The sequence below is a fragment of the Anabrus simplex genome, chromosome 1, assembly GCF_040414725.1.
Source record: "Anabrus simplex isolate iqAnaSimp1 chromosome 1, ASM4041472v1, whole genome shotgun sequence".
Classification (NCBI taxonomy): domain Eukaryota; kingdom Metazoa; phylum Arthropoda; class Insecta; order Orthoptera; family Tettigoniidae; genus Anabrus; species Anabrus simplex.
In genome coordinates, this window is record NC_090265.1 from 291601987 (window position 1) to 291622778 (window position 20792).

Genomic DNA, 20792 nt, shown 5'->3' on the forward strand with positions numbered 1-20792 from the left:
AATATATAGGTATAGTCTGAACATTCTGAACAATTTGTGGTAGAAGAACCTTGGAATCTAATATGAGAATTAAATATTGACTGTACAAGTGAACCCTATGTGGATTTCTCTTCATGGGGGCAGTATTTTTGCCCTGTCTCTTAGCACAGGCCATAGCAAAAGGTAGCTTCCATTGAAGTCTCAATCTTATTTATAACTATGTCGGTATGAAAGCTGTTGAAGATATTACGAGTGTGTTATAGGGTCACTTATGCTGCAATATCACTTCCTGCCTCAGTGAGGCCGAACTACCTCACTTCCCTTTGTGTCTAGTAGGCCTACACTTCATGATGGCGTTTTCATCGGTTTTCACGGTTTGCTTATTTGTATACCTTGAGTAGATATTTGAGAATCCAGCCAACCTCTAAGCTGATAACTTGACAGACAAATATAAGATAAAGCAGTATAGAATTTGTGTGCACCTGGTAATGTACATGACTGAACGGTCAGCGTACTGGCTTTCGGTTATGTAGGCCACGGGTTCGATTTCCAACCGGGCCAAGGATTTTAATTCATCTGCCTCGGAAACACGGTCTTTGTGGTCGTCGCAATACACTGCTCTCCTTTTACATACAACATTTCACACTGCCAACCACTACAGAAACACGGAGTGGTAAGTAGATACCTCCACATAGGATTGGTGTGAGCAAAGACATTCGGCTGTAAAACGGGCCAAATTTTCATTAATTACCGACCCCAATAAACTGTGAAAAATGTCAAGAAAGGTGAGTAATTTGGGTACGCGGTACAAGTCGTGTAGCTAAAGGCTTGCATTCAGGTGATGGTGGGTTCAAACCCCATCGTCGGGGCCGTGAATATGTTTTCTTTCGTTCCCCATTTCCACACCAGACAAATACCAGGGCCGTGTCTTAATCCAGGACACGACTGCTTCATTTCCAAACCTAAGCTTTTCCTATCCCAGCATCGATCAATGTGACTTGAAACAATAGGAAGCAGAAAGTCAGGACGTCTTTGAAGTAACTCGTCAGGCAAGGGAGCTCGTTAGTGTATCTCATAAGAGATCTCTATCGATATTACTGTTACCCATTGTACGGATTGTATCTTCCGTCCTTGATTTTCCAGCGCTGCGTTATTGGAGCCAGTGGTGTAGGCGGATCCCCTGAGTACTTCGCAGTTAAGTAACATTGGGCGTGGTCTCCTCTTTAATGGGCGGCTCACGTACTGTTGGCTACATGAGCAGCGGGCAGCAATTGGCCACACTACTATTACTAAACTCCAGTTCGGGATGCCCGTTCAGTAGCCTAACTGGTGGCAATGACTAGGTCGCGAAAATCCAGGCAGACACTTTGCTTGGTAACTTAATAAAATACAACTGTTGGTCCGGCAGGGGATATCTCACTGAAACCCTTAGCAGAGGTAAATCTGGTTGAGAGGAGGTGTGTAGTGACAGCGAGGGGAAGGTTACACTAGACATCAGGAGGGCCAGAAGGTGTGTATTGACAGTGAGGGGGAGGTTATGCTAGACCGCAGTTTGAATAAATTGGTTGCCGAGGTGTGTAGTGACGGTGAGAAAAATAGTCTCGGTAGACCTTAGTCGAAGTAAGTTGGCTGCGGAGGTGTGTAGTGACTAGGGCTAGTCATTGTCCCCATAAGGCCTGTCTGAGCTAGTGCTATGTAAAACAAATAGCAGTCTTAATTATTCTGATTCGGTTGCTGACAAGTTTGTTAGGACGGCGAGACGAAAGGACATAGTAGACCTTTGTAAGAAAAATGTTGGTAGCTGTCAAATCTGTAGAGACAGTGAGCGGAAATATCACAACTAGCTTTGGCAGAGGTAAGTAGGTTATTTTTAAGTCTGTACCAGAAATGAAATCAAACGTTTTAATAAGGGTATGATGGTGGCCAAATAGTGTTCATGCGAGTTAAGAGATAAATTGTCATCAGAATCTTTAGTAAACGGATACATTGGACGCCAGTACACTGGTTGAGGTAACAGGAAAATATATCATTACAATATTTATAAGAATACTTTAATCAGTAACTTGTTATTTATATTTGATGACGCACAATATCCGGTTATTGCTGTGTCCCGTGGCCTTTACAAACACCAGCGCGGAAGTTAGTTTGTTACTGAACGCAGGATACACGTGTTCAGACGACATTTTTGACAGAATTATGTAACAGGTGTCAGTTCCTTTAATATAAATTTGTTCTTCAACTTAGCATGTGGTTGAAATATGAAAAAAAAAACTGCAAATTAGCATGCACAAAATAAAATAACACTAAATATTATATTTGAAACAATATTGCAATGCAAGTCTTCTTCTCGTGAACTTCTCTGTTACTGTTCACCAGAAACGACTCTGATATAAAATACATCATAATTCACCCCGCCTTCGTTTGGCAATTAAATTATCCCAGAAAGCAATTCTTTCTGGATAAAAAGGCCCAGTTTTCATTGTTAGTTCCTCATTTATTTCCAGATATCGAAATAGTTTTCTCTCTCCAAGCAAGGGAAGCCATTTCACTTGTATTAAATCACTTCTTTTCGGTGTAGGATCACCTGTCAATGCGAAATCGACCAACATTTTGGTCACACGCATAATGGTCTTCGTCTCCTCCGAATTTGGTTCACCACCTGGGAAGTCAGCTACTGTACCATATATATATACAAGATCGTCCCCATGGGCCACTCCCAGGGGAGTTGGATTAATGTTCGCGGTCACAATTGAGCTGACACGCCCTTGAAACGAGAACAAATACACGTATACAGGCATATTGGTAGCGCCGGCAAACGCTAACGCAGATCGATGTGAATTGTAGTAGTATGTAGTATCAGAAATTAACTCTATTAACTGTTCCAAAGTAGCTTCCTTAGCGGACTTGCTATGAAAATAGAATTCTTTTACCTCCCGTACATCTTCATCAGAAATATTACCGGGAATGAAACCTTTCAGTACAATGCGATCAAAATGTTCATCAAGTTCTTTCATTGACGCATCGCTCTTAATTGCCACAGCTGGTATGAATGCACTCTCTGCAGCGGTATTTCCTGTCAAGGCAGGAATTTTGAGGACATGTCCCTTACGGAGAAGTTGTATAGGGGGTTGGGTCAAAAATGGAGGGTCCGAATCGTCATCTTGTACCTCCACGACCAGACCGTATGGAAGTGGGTATTTGACGCCCCAGTAAGGAAAACTATACAGTGTATCTACTAATGCCTTAGCGGATGCAGCAGTCACACACTTTGCAATGCCGCTGGAGGATTCGGTAGATTGGCATCCAATCAACTTAGCAACTTGACGTGCTTCTTGTACCGGTGACGGCTTGAAAGCCCAGTGATGTAGAGCTGAGCCACTTTCAAAAATAACACGATGGAATAACCCCTTCGTTAATGGAGACATGGTCAGACCTTGTGCCATTGCAGCCCCAGAGCTGTAACCATACACAGTCACTAAATCACGATTACCCCCAAATGACTCAATGTTTCTTTGAACCCATCGTAACACCTCTACGGCATCCTTGAGCGCGTAGTTACCAGGTAAGGCGGAATCTCCAGTGCTCAAGAAGCCGAGTGGTCCCAGACGATAATTGAAAGTCACTAATATAACATCGTGGTCCAGAAGATAGTGAGGGGCAGTAATATTAATTCCACCGTGTCCTTCAATGAAGCCTCCGCCGTGTATCCATACAATAACAGGGCTCCTCTTACCATTATTGTGAGCGTAGACATTGAGAAACAAACAATCCTCATCACCACCATACACCTCTGTACCTAGGTCTATCTGAGAACAAACTGTGCCTTCAACTGTTGCATTTAGAATTCCGCTCCAGGGCGATTTCGCTTGAGGAGGTTTGAAACGTCGGGGTCCTATTGGAGGCTCTGCGTAGGGTATCCCTCTGTAGGCATGGAATTCTCGACCGCGAAAAGAAACCATCTTGGACCCTCGTAATCTTCCTTCAGCAATCTTTACGATGTCTTCATCATGTGTCGCACGTATCACCACCAGCAGTAACAAAGTACAGAAGGAGGTTAGTAGCAGCATCTTCAAACGACAAACACAATCCACAGGTATTTGCCACAGTTCAGGAACCTGGAACAGTATTTAAAGAAAAAACAATGTTCATGAAAACATCATGTGTAGAATACATTTTTAACAATGAAATGACTTGTCATGTAAAACAAATACAGATCTATTTGTAACTAGCAAATATACCCGTGCTTCGCTACGGTATTCTACATTGTATACGGATTTCTCCGTAAATTACTATAAAGACAGTAAGTAAGATACATTCTTTCCGATGTTAGGTAGGCTTTGGGGAAGTTTTGACAATAATGTCAGGTCACATTCCCTACTGCCATCAAAATCGAGTTCGGGAGTTTCTACTACAACGGCAGGCTCACTTCGCAACCGCCATTCACAGTAGAGATGGAGTTTTAATTATAAAGACAGGCCTCTTTTCCTAATGCCAGTCACACTCGAGTTGGAGATATGTGATTATAATTGAGAAATGGAGAGCTATCTAACGTATCAACAATCGAAACATGACAATAAATCATAGGACCATAGCTGTAGATCTCTCCCAATTGAACTGCAATTGTGTTATCAGTTTTGTAAAACGACTTACCGTTTAGAAAAGAACTATCCCGAAACGAAGGTCTGCGCCGTCATTAAAATGCAGCCATATTTCGATAGTTTCCGGGGCCGAAAGTTATACACTTGAACAGCTTGGAATTTTTCCTCAAAGAACAGAGTGTCCATGTTTTGGGATTAGCAATTGCATACATACGGATAAATTAAGGAAGAATGTAATACAGCTAAGAAAGTTGAAATTAATAGAAAATGGGATTATAACTGAGGACAGACGGATAGGACACATACGTAAATACCAAGTGGATGTATTGGAAAAGAAAATACCCCTCAAAAAATTGTGATGGTATGAGTTACAGATATAAGAATGCGGTAACAGAGGAGAAATTTAGGCGCATGGATTCTTAGATAAACAGATAAGAGAATGACTTAAACCTAAAGAGGCAAAGCAGAGGCAAGAAATTAAAGTGGAAAACAGAAGTAGAATAGAAATAGAGTAAAATACAGTAAAAATGACAGCAATTACCAGAAAATACCTCACGGTGTGAAATAATGGGCTACACTCCGCAATACTGTTCAAATATCAACAACGCCCCTTAATGCTATCCGAGGACAATTGTAACCTCCAACGGTATTCCGCCAATATCCCGCAAAAATGGCCGATTAACGTCTCTCTTGCTTTCTACCCAATGAACAACCACGAGTTTACAGGAATGATGACGGAAATGCCAATAAGTTAGTTCCCTGCTGGCAAGCAGAGACGTTACCATGGTAACCTGTAGGTTCGTTGTCGGTCTACCGGGCACTCAATGCAGAGCGTGAGACCCGCAGAAAATAGTATGTTTCTCCGTTATTTGAAGAGTAAGCGAGATTATGAACATAAAAAAAGTTGTTTATAATGAAGGGACGTTTCACATATAGTCCACGGATTGTACAGAAAGTCAATCAATCAATCAATCAATCAATCAATCAATGGTGTAAGAGAAAATGGAAGAAAACTGTTCTGGTTTTCCTATAAACGCCCCGTCTATTCAGACAGTTTTAAGTGATATGCATATCGAAACCTTCCCCGGGATGAGTATACTCTAAATGTGAAGTGTGGTTATGATCTATCCAGCCGTTTCGCCGTGTTGGTCTAACAAACAGACATACAGACACGAAAAATAAAAACCACTGATACGGTCTTGAGTTGACCTAAAACGGATAAATATCTGAGAAATTGGCAAAACATTTTTTTGCTAGTTGCTTTACGTCGCACCGACACAGATAGGTCTTATGGCGACGATGGGAGAGGAACGGCCTAGGAATAGGAAGGAATCGGCCGTGGGCTTAATTAAGGTACAGCCCCGGCATTGGCAAAACAAACGAAATTCCAGACATCGGAGCCCCTACAACTTTATTTATGTAGATTACAACATTTGTATGTCCAACTCTTGTCCCGTTCTGTTCGGGGTCGGGTATGAAGTGATATGAATCTCCGTAGCGAGCTTTTACGGCCGGATGCCCTTCCTGACGTCAATCTCATTAGAGGAATAAATGAGATTAAATGAATGACGTGATATATGACAACAGGAAGGGAGAGGATGAAACCCGGTGCCGGTGGGCTACATAGCCTACTCCTGTCGAAAATCAGCAAGGGGGGCCTGTTCTAGGCTTAACGTCGCCATCCGACGGACAAATCACCATCAAACTCCAAATGAGTACTGAGAATCCCCAGGCTTTTGATACGCAATCTAGTGAATTGAAATTGTATATCACCACCTGTCCTACACTGCTGGCCAACATTCTGATGGTGAAAATGTTTTCGAGCAACGTGACTCGAACCAGCTAATCACGGGGTCAGACCGTATGGACTTGACACCTTAAATATCATGGCCACAAGACGGGCAGTAACAAACTGTAACAAATGGAAATTTAATTTTAGTTTTCTCTTTATTGTAAGATTTTGACTGATTAGTAAGCTATGTTTCATCCGACTTCTTGGCTGAAGGGTCGGCGTAGAGGCCTTCAGTTCAGAGGGTCCCGGGTTCAATTCTCTGTCTGGTCTGGGATTTTAATTGCATCTGATTATTTGTTCTGCCTCGAGTACTGGGAGTTTGTGTTTGTCCCAACACTCTCCTCTTCACATTCAGACAATACACCACACTAGAGTAGTACGCAGCCCGGAAGGCGGTTTGAAGAGGGTTGCGCAGTAACATTCGCGCGCTTTGTTTTCCGCTGAGCCAATAGAATCATTCCAGTAAGAGATGCCTGTTTGTGCGGGTTACGAGTGAATGTTTAGAGTTTTATTTGTAAACTAGCAAGATACCCGTGCTTCGCTACGGTATTATACTGAAATTTATAATTGAATGCTTATTGTTTTAGATATATAATCCGAAGAAATTAGCGATCTGACTGGTTTTCTGCGCGAATCCACCAAAATTCCCGATCTGACTGGTTTTCTATTATTTTACGGCACGTTTCCTCCCATTTTTCAATCTTCCTTTCCAGCAATCGATTTCGTACTTCCCGGGCTAGGCTCAGGTATTCCTCCCGGTCAGATGGGTCCGTAAATCTTTGCCATCTTTTCCTATAATCATTTTTAATATGGATAAAATCCTTCAGGAGATCCGGCGTGGTGTCATATTGGGTGCCTTGGCGGCACTGAACCCGCGGCCGGACTGCATTCTTAGTCATTACCCGTCCAGGAGCCGTTTCCAGCGCGGTCCGCACATTTGACGACGGTCCGGAATATTATTATTATTATTATTATTATTATTATTATTATTATTATTATTATTACTATTATGTGTTGCTGGAATGGCTGATGACAGGGAAAACCTGAGTATGCGGAGAAAAACCTGTCCCGCCTCCGTTTTGTCCAGCACGAATGTCACATGGAGTGACCGGAATTTCAACCACGGAACCCAGCTGTGAGAGGCCGGCGCGCTGCCGCCTGAGCAACGGAGGATCCTTATAAGTACATTAATAACAGCTAAAATCAATTGTTCTCACCTCCTTCTACACCCCACCGCCGTTAAGATTATTAACCGCCACCCCCCCAAAAAAATTTAAAAGAATGCTTGTTTCTTTATGTTTAAGGGAGATTCCAAACACCAATGTTCACGTCTATTACCTTCAGTTTTGAGATATAAGTATCCCAATAAAAATAATTTACTTTCTGCACTTCATATCACAATACTCCCCTCCCCCACCCCCGCCAAGTGAATTTTCCCGCAAAAAATACTTGTTTCTTTAATAGTAAAGGATCTCCTTAAATACCAATGATCACGACTCTAACATCTTCAGTTTTTGATTTATGTGTCCTCATGAAAGGAATTCAACTCCTTTACACTCCCGCCCTCCAAGATGGTTTCCCACCAAAACGCGCTTTTCTTTGTTCTTAAAGGAGATCCAAATACGAATTTTCACGTCTGTAACAACTTTAGTTTTTATTAGATGTATGTATTCTCATACAATTAAGCCAATTAATTTTTCAATTCTTCCCCCCACCCCCACCCCTTCATTGGATTTTCCGAGAATACGTGTTTCTTTACTTTTAAAGCAGATTACAAATATCAAATTTCACGTCTGTAACGTCTTCATTTTTGTGATATCAGTAGCCTAATTAAAATATTCAACACCATTTTCAGTCACTTTTACCACCCCCCTCCACCCAAGTGGTATTTCCGAAAACTAAAAACACACGTTTCTTTATGTTTAATAGAGATAAAAAATACCTTCACTTCTGTAACATGTTAAGTTTTTTTAGATATACTGTAAAAATTCTCATTTTAAAATTTCACCCCTTTTGAGTTTCCCCTACGTGGAGTTTCCAAAAACAAATCACCTATGTTTATTTACATTTACAGGAGATTCCAAACACCCACTTTTTACGTCTGTAACATTTTACGTTTCCAAGATATTCTGTAGATACAGTCTTTCAAAAAATTCACCCCAATTTGTCACTCCTGTTTAACCGCCATTAATTGGATATCCCAAAAACTAAGAATTACGTCTTTCTTTACTTTTAAAGGAGATCCCATATACACATTTTCAGTTCTGTAATATCTTTCGTTTCTGAGATATATGTATCCCCATTAAAGGCATTCAACCCATTTTTCACCCCTTTTACACCGATCCTATTAGGATTTACAGGAAATAAAAAAAATACGTGTTCCTTTATTTTTAGAGGAGATTCTAACAAACATTTTTACATCTGTAAATTTTAAAGTTTTAAGATGTAGACGCACTCATTTAAAAAAATTAACCCCCCTTTTCAATCCCCCATATTTGGATTGTCCAAAAACGAAAAAAATACGTGTTTCTTTACTTTTAAAGTAGATCCAAAATACCAATTTTCAGGTCTGTAATATCTTCAGGTTCTGAAATATAAGTAGCCTCATTAAAGACATTCAACCCATTTTTCACCCTTTTACACCCTTCCTATTGGGATTTTCCGAAAACAAAAGAATACGTGTTTCTTTATTTTTAAAGGAGATTCTAACTACCAATTTTTACATCTATAAACTTTAAAAGTTTTGAGATATAGATACACTTATTTTAAAAATTCACCCCCTTTTCACCCCCCTATTAATTGGATTTTCCACAAACAAAAAATACCTGTTTCTTTATTTTTAAAGGAGATCCCAAACACCAATTTTCAGGTCTGTAATATCTTCAGGTTCTGAAATATAACTAGCCTCATTAAAGGCATTCAACCCATTTTTCACCCCTTTTCAATCCACCTATTGCGATTTTCCGAAAACAAAAAATACGTGTTTCTTTATTCCTAAAGGAGATTCTAAATACCAATTTTTACATCTATAACCTTTAAAAGTTTTGAGATATAGATACACTCGTTTTAAAATATTACCCCCCCCTTTTCACCCCCCCCTTAATTGGGTTTTCCAGAAACCAAAAAATAGGTGCTCCTTTATTTTTAAAGGAGACCCCAAACACCAATTTTCAGGTCTGTAATATCTTCAGTTTCTGAGATATAAGTATCCTCATTAAAGGCATTCAACCCATTTTAACCCCTTTTCACTGCTCCTATTGCGATTTTCCGATAACAAAAAAAATACGTGTTTCTTTATTTTTAATGAAGATTCTAAATACCAATTTTTACATCAGCAAACTTTAAAAGTTTCGAGATATAGATTCACCCATTTTAAACATTCACCCCCTTTTCACCCTCCCATTAATTGGATTTTACAAAAACAAAAAAATACGTTTTTCTTTATTTTTAAAAGAGATCAAAAGTACCAATTTTGAGGTCTGTAATATCTTCGGTTTCTGATATATAAGTACCGGTATCCTGATTAAAGGCATTCAACCCATTTTCCCCCATTTTCACCCTTTTTCACCCCTCCTATTGGGATTTTCTGAAAACAAAAAAAACGTGTTTCCTTATTTTTAAAGAAGATTCTAAATACCAATTTTCAGGTCTGTAATATCTTCAGGTTCTGAAATATAAGTAGCCTCATAAAAGGCATTCAACCAATTTTTCACCCCTTTTCAATCCACCTATTGCGATTTTCCGAAAACAAAAAAATACGTGTTTCTTTATTCCTAAAGGAGATTCTAAATACCAATTTTTACATCTATAACCTTTAAAAGTTTTGAGATATAGATACACTCGTTTTAAAATATTACCCCCCCTTTTCACCCCCCTTAATTGGGTTTTCCAGAAACCAAAAAATAGGTGCTCCTTTATTTTTAAAGGAGATCCCAAACACCAATTTTCAGGTCTGTAATATCTTCAGTTTCTGAGATATAAGTATCCTCATTAAAGGCATTCAACCCATTTTCACCCCTTTTCACTCCTCCTATTGCGATTTTCCGAAAACAAAAAAAAAATACGTGTTTCTTTATTTTTAATGAAGATTCTAAATACCAATTTTTACATCAACAAACTTTAAAAGTTTCGAGATATAGATTCACTCATTTTAAACATTCACCCCATTTTCACCCTCCCATTAATTGGATTTTACAAAAACAAAAAAATACGTGTTTCTTTATTTTTAAAAGAGATCAAAAGTACCAATTTTGAGGTCTGTAATATCTTCTGTTTCTGATATATAAGTACCGGTATCCTGATTAAAGGCATTCAACCCATTTTCCCCCATTTTCACCCTTTTTCACCCCTCCTATTGGGATTTTCTGAAAACAAAAAAATACGTGTTTCCTTATTTTTAAAGAAGATTCTAAATACCAATTTTCAGGTCTGTAATATCTTCAGGTTCTGAAATATAAGTAGCCTCATTAAAGGCATTCAACCCATTTTTCACCCTTTTCCACCCTTCCTATTGGGATTTTCCGAAAACATAAAAAATATGTATTTCTTTATTTTTAAAGGAGATTCTAAATACCAAATTTTACATCTATAAGCTTTAAAAGTTTTGAGATATAGATACACTCATTTTAAAATTTCACCCCCTTTTCAGCCCCACCATGAATTGTATTTTCCAAAAACAAAAAATACGTGTTTCTTTATTTTTAAAGGAGACCCCAAACACCAATTTTCAGGTCTGTAATATCTTCAGTTTCTGAGATATAAGCATTCTCTTTAAAGGCATTCAACCCCTTTTTCACCTCTTTTTACCCCTCCTATTGGGATTTTCCGAAAACAAAGAAATACGTGTTTCTTTATTTTTAATGAACATTCTAAATACCAATTTTTACATCTGTAAACTTTAAAAGTTTTGAGATATAGATGCACTCATTTAAAAAATTCACCCCCCTTTTCACCCTCCTATTAATTGGATTTTCCAAAAACAAAAAAATACGTGTTTCTTAATTTTTAAAAGCGAACAAAAGTTCCAATTTTCAAGTCTGTAATGTCTGCGGTTTTTGAGATATAAGTACCGGTATCCTGATTAAATGGCATTCAACCCCTTTTTTACCCTCTTTCACCCATCCTATTGGGATTTTCTGAAAATAAAAAATACGGGTTTCCTTATTTTTAAAGAAGATTCTAAATACCAATTTTCACATGTGTAAACTTTTAAAGTTTTGAGATATAGATACACTCATTTTAAAATTTCACACCCCCTTTTCACCCCCTTAGCGACGGAATATCCAAAAATCCTCTCTTAGCGAGCACCTACATCTTAATATGAATATATCCTCAAAATTTCATTCATTTATGTCCAGTAGTTTTGGCTCGGCGATGATGAATCAGTCAGTCAGTCAGTCAGTCAGTCAGTCAGTCAGGACAAGTTACTTTATATATATAGACTAGCAAGATACCCGTGCTTCGCTACGGTATTATACTGAAATTTATAATTAAATGCTTAACGTTTTGTATATAATCCTCCGAAATTCGCGATCTGACTCGTTTTCTGAGAGATTACGGCAAAGTTCCTCACATTTTTCAATATTTCTTTCCAACAATCGATTTCGTACTTCGCGAGGTAGGTCCAGGTATTCCACGCGGTCAGTTCGGTCCCTAAATCTTTGCCATCTTTTCCTATAAGCATTTTTAGTATGGATCAAATCCTGACGGAGATCCGGCGTGGTGTCATCTTGGGTGCCTTGGCGGTACTGAACCCGCGGCTTGACTGTATTCGTAGTCATTACCAGGCCAGGACCCGTTTCCAGCGCGGTCCGCACAATTTGATGACGGTCCAGAACATTATTATTATTATTATTATTATTATTATTATTATTATTATTATTATTATTATCATTAGATGTTCTGGACCCCACAGCAAGGTGCAAGACCGCTACTTGGCGGTAAATTACATCTGCTACCATTGTCATTGTTGACAATGTGACCAGCACCATTGTCGCCCGTAGGCAAGTGTGCGGGATTTCTGGCGATAGGAATGACATACTTCCGTGCATTATTGACCTTATTATAGAGGTGAATAATTTGACGGTCAATCTCATTCCTATCGTTTATTTCAAATGTGTCTAAATTTTTATTTACTGTATATGCCAGGAGAGTCTGCTGTAATCTAAGAATGTTCTCCGAAGGAAAAGATGGCTGTTGAAATCGAACCCAGGAAAGATTAAAAATGATCGGTTTATGATCCAAATAAGTACATCGAAAATCTACAGCCTGTTTCCAGCCATTCGACAGGGTCAGGAATGGAATGAATAAAGCCCCCATCTAGCGGCGACAGTAGGAATTGTGCCGGCTGCCGAAGCATTCCTCTGGGGCAATGAGCGATGAATGACAAATGAAATTAAATATTTTACAGTGTTGCTGGAATGAATGATGACAGGGAAAACCGGAGTGTCCGGAGAAAACCTGTCCCGCCTCCGATTTGTCCAGCACGAATATCACATGGAGTGATCGGGATTTGAACCACGGAACCCAGCTGTGAGAGGCCGGCGCGCTGCCGAGTGAGAAACGGAGGCTCCTTACAAGTACGTTATGAAAAGTAAAATCAATTGGTCTCACCTCCTTTTACACACCACCGCCGTTAAGTATATTTACCGCCCCCCACCAAAGAAAAATTAAAAGAAGGCGTGTTTCTTTATGTTTAAAGGAGATTCCAAACACCAATGTTCACGTCTATTACCTTCAGTTTTGAGATATAAGCATCCCCATAAAAATAATTCACCTTTTTTCACTTCCTTTCACCCCCCCCCCCCGCAGGTGAATTTTCCGGGAAAAATACTTGTTTCTTTAATAGTAAATGATCTTCTAAATACCAATTATCACGACTCTTAACTTCTTCAGTTTTTGATTTGTGTGTCCTCATGAAAGGAATTCAACTCCTTTTCACTCCAGCCGCCCAAGATGGTTTCCCCTTCGAAAAGCGTTTTTCTTTGTTTTTAAAGGAGAGCCAAATACCAATTTTCACGTCTGTAACAACTTTAGTTTTTATTAGATGTATGTATTCTCATACAATTAAGTCAAGTAATTTTTCAATTCTTCCCCCCCCCCCCCTTCATTGGATTTTCTGAAAATACGTGTTTCTTTACTTTTAAAGCAGATTCCAAATATCAAATTATGTATACTGTAGATATTCTCATTTTAAAATTTCACCCCTTTTTATTTTCCCGTAAGTGGAGTTTCCAAAAACGAAGCACCCATGTTTCTTTACATTTACAGGAAATTACAAATACCCACTTTTTACGTCTGTAACATTTTACCTTTCTCAGATATTCTGTAGATATAGTCTTTCAAAAAATTCACCCCAATTTTTCACTCCAGTAAACCGCCATTAATTGGATTTTCCAAAAACATAAAATACGTGTTTCTTTATTTTTAAAGGAGATCCCATATACAAATTCTCAGTTCTGTAATATCTTCAGTTTCTGAGATATATGTGTCCTCATAAAGGGATTCAACCCTTTTACACCCCTCCTATTGGGATTTACAGAAAACAAAAAATATGTGTTCCTTTATTTTTAAAGGAGATTCTAAATACCAATTTTTACATGTTTAAACTTTTAAAGTTTAAAGATGTAGACACACTCATTTTATAAATTCACCCCCATTTTCAACCCCCATTATTTGGATTTTCCAAAAACGAAAAAATACCTGTTTCTTTATTTTTAAAGTAGATCCCAAATACCAATTTTCAGGTCTGTAATATATTCAGTTTCTAAGATATAAGTATTCTCTTTAAAGGCATTCAACCCATCTTTCACCCCTTTTCACCCCTCCTATTGGGATTTTCCGAAAACAAAAAAATACGTGTTCCTTTATTTTTAATGAAGATTCTAAATACCAATTTTTTACATCTCTAAACTTTAAAACTTTTGAGATATAGATGCACTCATTTTAAAAATTCACCCCACTTTTCACCCTCGCATTAATTGGATTTTCCAAAAACAAAAAAATATGTGTTTCTTTATTTTTGAAAGCGATCAAAAGTACCTATTTTGAGGTCTGTAATATCTTCAGTTTCTGAGATATAAGTAGCGTATCCGGATTAAAGGCATTCAACCCCTTTTTCACCCTTTTTCACCCCTCCTATTGGGATTGTCTGAAAACAAAAAAATACGTGTTTCCTTATTTTTAAAGAAGATTCTAAATACCAATTTTCACATCTGTAAACTTTTAAAGTTTTGAGATATAGACACACTCATTTTAAAATTTCACCCCCCTTTTCACCCCCTTAGCGACGGAATATCCAAAAATCCTCTCTTAGCGAGCACCTACATCTTAATATGAATATATCCCCAAAATTTCATTTCTTTATGTCCAGTAGTTTTGGCTCGGCGATGATGAATCAGTCAGTCAGTCAGTCAGTCAGTCAGTCAGTCAGTCAGGACAAGCTACTTTATATATATAGATATCATAATCAACGAATTTAGGGAACTATTTGCATGTGTACGATAGATCCAGGAAGATCAAAAAGACAAGTATTCCATCGACAGGCGAGGGAAATAGTATTTAAAGTGTATTTGTATTTGGTAAGCATGCAGCAGCAGGCGTTCATAGGCGGAGAAGGTGAGGAACGCCATGTTGCCACGCTTCAAAAGAAGACAGCACTCGCGTGTCTTATCAGCCTGCAAACAGTACAGAGGATAAAACAAGCTTCGGAAATAAAAATAATGCGGTGTTCAGGTCGCCAGAGAAGAACCCTTAGAGGAAGAAGCCAGTGACGGTCCTCAATGATTTCAATAAAAATGTTCTGCGTACAACAATATTTGATATGTATAGAAATGGCGAATATCCTACGCCATTGAATCTGGACCATCCATTTACCTTCCTTAATATCTCGAAAATTTTCCTCAACACCTTCGCGGGGTTTGATATTAAAAATTAATTTGGACTTTTAGAAAACGTTTAAGCCCACAAAAATATAGGTCATCGCTTTGGAATTCAAGATATAACTGGGTGAGAAAATGTTTACACATACATGCTGTTATGAGTAGCCACATTGGCATCACCGCACCTCATACTTCTGTCTCTCTCTGCGCAACGAAACCGCCTTCCGGGCTGCGTTCTACTCTAGCAACCACGACAGGAACACGCGATAGTGATTATACTGTATAACATACAAAAATAAAATGACATACTACTTAGTAAATACAAATCAAACCACATGACACAGAAGCCCTGAAGGGCCTTGGCTTACCAAGCAACCGCTGCTCACAGCAAAGGCCTGCAGATTATGAGGAGTCATGTGGTCGGCACGACGAATCCTCTCGGCCGTTATTCTTAGCTTTCTAGACCAGGGCTTCGTAAATACAATTGTGATATGTTATTTAGTTTTAGAAATGTGACAGAAATAAAAACATTATTATTAATAACAGTAATAATAATAATACCGATGTTAGACAATGAGAAGGACTTTCTCTGATTCTATTTAACTGCGTCCCAGGAAAAGTAATAAGTTCATGGGAGGTGAAACTCAAAGAAAGAGGATTACATCACGAGGTCGGGCTAGGATCAAAATGTACAATTCAGTACAATACAATGGATTTATTTTATCTTGCAAGATTAAGGCCATTACGCTCTCTCCTACATCTAACCAGAAAATACAGTATTTACAAGTGCAAAATTAAAATAAATAGACTTACAATTGAAACATCTTGCAACTACTAAACAATACAATATTATGATAAAGAGTAATAATAAAAATAGGAAAAAATGGGAAAATGATGATGACGATGAAGATGATTATTTACACAATTTTGACATGATTAGCTAATTTATATTATCCTTAATAATAAAGTCTATAGTTTGAGGAAGGGTAAATCTACAATATTTCCATAACGTACGAATAAATTTAGGACTTCAACTAGTACTCAGTAGGTATCGGTGACAAAGTTGCCTAAGACTAGTAGATGAGGCTCCTCTGACAGAGACGGGTAGTGTATTCCATTGCCGTGCCGAGGAAATAACAAATGAGTTTGTGTAGCGTGTGGTGCAGTGAGGTGGAATAGATAAGAGTGTATCAAATTTCGACCATGTTCCGAAACTGTGATTGGATGAGAGGTGGTGAAATTGACTGTACCAGTAGGGAGGTGAGCATGAGGCGAGTATTCGATGAAGATGGCATAAAACATGAAGATTTCCGATTTAGCCAACCGAGTTTATTGTAAGCAGGTGTAACATGGTCATAGTAACGTAGGTCACATACATATAGCGAACACAGAAGTTCTGCGCACGTTATAGTTTGTCGTTCAGACTAGCAGTCAGGTCGTTGTACACGGCTCCCAGTGGTTGAAATGAGGTAATTCCAGGGTGCAAATGAGGCGTTCTTTTAATACTCGAGAAAATATATTACGGAATCTTCTAAGTGAGTTAAGTATCGCAATAACTTTACTGGAGACGCTTGTAGTCTACTGCTTCCAAAAAAGATGTTCTTCTATCATAACACCAAGATCTTTGACAGATTCTCTGGAATCAATGGGGGAATTTTTTAGGTAGAGTTTTGGCAAAGTGAAGTTGCTTATGGTCTTTGAACAAAGCGGAGGATGTGAAATTATTATAGCTCGAGATTTTACGTTATTTAATCTAAGTCCATGCGTGTCAGTTCAGTTACAGATTTCTTGTCTCTATTGAAATTTGTAATTTCATCGGTTAGCCTTTCCGGTTCACAGTGCAAGTATAATTGTATATCCTCCGCGTACATGTGCTGTCTGCAGCTGTTTACCGATGACGCAATATGATTGATATATATACAGAATATAGAAGCGGTCCTAGGACAGACCCCTGTGAACCACCAACCCCTACGGTTCTCCAGGATGAATATTCATTATTGTTATTTCTTACACACTGCAGATGACCGCAGAGGTATGAATTCATCCACTGAAGACTGTTTGTCGAGAACTGGAGTTTAAATAGTTTGGAAAATAAAATGTCTATGTCAACTGAGTCAAAAGCTTTAGATAAGTCAAGAAGAGCTAGGATGGTAACTTGTCTTTTGTCCATCGCATAGCGAATGTCGTCTGTAACATTAAGTAGTGCAGTACTAGTGCTGTGGTTACGTCGAAAACCAGACTGGTGTTCGTCAAGAATATCGTGTGTTTGCAAGTAGTTGGAGACTTGTTGGTGTTCAATGTATTCTAGGGCTTTTGAAAGAACCGATAACATGCTCACAGGTCTATAGTCGGTTACGTCTTCAGGCGGTGCCTTTTTAGCGAGCAAGACGACAACGGCAGCTTTCCATAAGGAGGGATACGTGCGAGTCATTTGCGAGTGGTTAAATATGTGAGTTATAGTAGGTAAAATTATGTCAATTGTTGTCTTAATAAGTTCTATTTCTATGTTGTCTATCCGTTTGGACTTTGATTTTATTCTAAATATGGCTTGTTTAACTTGCGAGGGTATCACATGTGAAAAGTGGAATTTTTCTCTTCCAGGTGAAGGGGAGTTGTAATTGCTGTATAGAGTTCTATGTTTCCTTTCTCTGTCAATGGTATGTCCGGGAGTAGTAACATATGTATATGTCTCTTTGTTTACCTGTTTCCATGTGTCTTACTGTTAGTTCTTTCCAAACCATAGCAGGTATAGTACCGTATTTTGTTTTAACACGGTATGCGCATGTCTAACTCTAGAGTTGCGTACTGCCTGCGATGTTTTATTTCGTAGCCGTTTAAATACTTCAAAATTGTCTTGTGTCGGTTTTCGCTTAAACTTCTTGTGTGCGGCACCTCGTCTTGTCATTAACTCCTTTAGCTCCAAGTTTAGCCACGAGGCTTGGGCTCGTGTCCCCCGTACTGTTTTCGGCGGGGCGTGTCGATCGTAGAGTGCTGTCAGATATTCGTTAATATATTTACTTTAATGTCAGTGTCGTCGACTGTCAGTATATGGTGCCATAGAACATTTAACACGTCTTCAGTAAACATACTAGAGTCAATTTTAGAGAAATCTCTGAATATAATAGTCCCTGGTTTTGTCTTTCGGGTCTTTAAGGAGTAGGACATGTGTACTATTAGGTCAAGAGATGAAATTCCTGGTACAGATTTCTGTCCGTGTAGTACTTTGTCCGTATTCTTGACAATCATTGAATTGATTATCGTGCGTGACGTGGGCTACGATAAATTCCTAAAGAGCAGGAACTCGGGTCGTCTATTGTATTCGCTATCTGAACATGCAATTATTTTCCTAGGCTTAAAACTGGTTTTGACTATCGCTGCCACACCTCCTTCCCTCTTTCGTACTCTGTCGTTCCGGAGTAAACAGTTGAAATGTTGAAAGTCTTCGAAGGGATCAGATCATGAAGCCTGGTTTCAGTAAGAAGGCAAACATCAAATACGTCCGTGATTTCTCTAAGTTCTTAGAAATGAGCAGACAACGTATGTACATTTAGATGAGCTATATGGAGACCTTTAGGGAAAGAGGAAATTGCTTGGATTTCGCTGACGACATCGCAATCTTTTCTGGAAGTACAGGGACAGTATCAGGAAATCTCAACCATCTGAAAGGAGTCACGAAGAAAGTGGGACTTCAAAAATATTTTGTAAAGACCATTATTTTCTTTCTTTTTGCTTTACGTCGCACCGACACAGATAGGTCCTATGGCGACGATGGGATAGGTAAAGGCTAGGAGTGGGAGAGAAGCGGTCTTGGGCTTAATTAAGGTATAGCCCCAACATTTGCCTGGTGTGAAAATGTGAAACCACAGAAAATCATCTTTAGGGCTGCCAACAGTGGGGTTCGAACCCGCTATCTCCCGAATACAAGCTCACAGCTTCGCGAACAAAAACCGCACGGCCACTTGCTCGGTAAAGACCAAATTAATGACCAATATAATAATAATAATAATAAGGAGGAGGATTTACGGCCCAAGGGTGGTAGAGGAAAACTACAGATTACGATCAAATAAGGAGATATACAAAAGAACAGAAGACCTGGATACAACAATAAGGAAAAGACGGCTGCGATTCTATTGACACATGATCAGAATGGATCCAGCAAGGTTAAATAAACATTTTTTTAATAAAATATACTACTTGAAGAGCCAGGGGGGGATATGCCAAGCAGATGAAGGAAGAACTCAAGAGGTCAGGAACTGCAGATGAAGAATGTCGTGATAGAGACCAATTCAGAAAAAGACTTTCCAACATAAAAGTTCTTGTTGAAGAAGAGAAAGTGTGCAGAGGGGGAAGATGGACTAAAAAGAGAAGAGCGCAACATTCTGAAAGAATGAAGGCACTGTGGAGAAAGAGGAAGGAAGAAGGGATGATAAGAAGGAAGTGAAGTCTTTTTTGGTGTGGTTCTAAGTTTGGCCGGTCCGCAAGAAATAATAATAATAATAATAATAATAATAATAATAATAATAATAATAATAATAATAATAATAATAATGTTATTTGTTTTACGTCCCATTAAGTACTTTTAAGGTTTTTGGAGACCGCGAGGTCCCGTAATTCAGTCCCGCGGGAGTTCTTTTACGTGCCAGTAAATCTACCGACACGAGGCTGATGTATTTGACCACCTTAAAATACCAACGGACTGAGCCAGGATCGAACCGTCCAACTGTCTAAGGATATATGTAATAGTAAGAATATTTCAAATAAGGTTGAAATCGGACTTTATTATTATTCGGGTCATAAGCCCATAGTCTGGTGTGATGCAGATTCTATGCCACCCTATCCTGTGTTAACCTTTTTATTTCTACGTAACTCCTACATCTTCTCTAATCTGTTGTCCGACTCGTTGGCTGAACGGTCAGCGTACTGGCCTTCGGTTCAGAGGGTCCCGGGTTCGATTCCAGGCTGGGTCGGGGATTTTAACCTTAATTCCAATGGCACGGGGGCTGGGTGTATGTGCTGTCTTCATCATCATTTCATCCTCATCACGACGCGCAGGTCACCTACGGGTGTCGAATAGAAAGACCTGCACCTGGCGAGCCGAACTTGTCTTCGGACACTGCCGGCACTAAAAGCCATACGCCATTTCATTTTTTCTAATCTGTTCGGCATATTCATACTTTCTACCGTTCTTACCATCTGCACTTTCCTTAGAAACCAACTGAACAATTCCCGGGTGCCTTGAGATGTGCCCTGCCATTCTATCTCTTCTTCTGGTCAAATTTCGCCACATCGTTCTCCTCTCACCAATTCGATTCCATATTTCTCCATACGTGATTCGATCCAACCATCTCATCTTCGGGATTCTTCTGTAACAAACATCTCAAAGGCTCCTATTCTCTTTACTTCTGAGCTAGTTATCGTCCATGTTTCACTTCGATACAATGCCACGCTTCAGACAGAAGTCTTCAAAAGCATCTTTCTAATTCCTATATCAATGTTCGATGTTCTTTTCTTAAGAAAGGCCTTTCTTGCTTGTGCTAGTCTGCA

At 39.0% G+C, this 20792-nt stretch overlaps 1 protein-coding gene across 1 annotated transcript in view; it reads right to left on the minus strand.

Annotated features, from left to right (window-relative positions):
- Nucleotides 1-1109: 1109 nt before the first annotated feature.
- The window catches only part of LOC136856721 (esterase FE4), a 52278-nt gene continuing 32595 nt past the window's right edge, over nt 1110-20792 (minus strand). The window contains exon 2 of the mRNA XM_067134790.2: nt 1110-4094. Coding sequence (XP_066990891.2) covers nt 2379-4046 — 1668 coding nt within the window. The 5' untranslated portion in view covers nt 4047-4094 and the 3' untranslated portion in view covers nt 1110-2378. The remainder of the gene's footprint in view (nt 4095-20792) is intronic.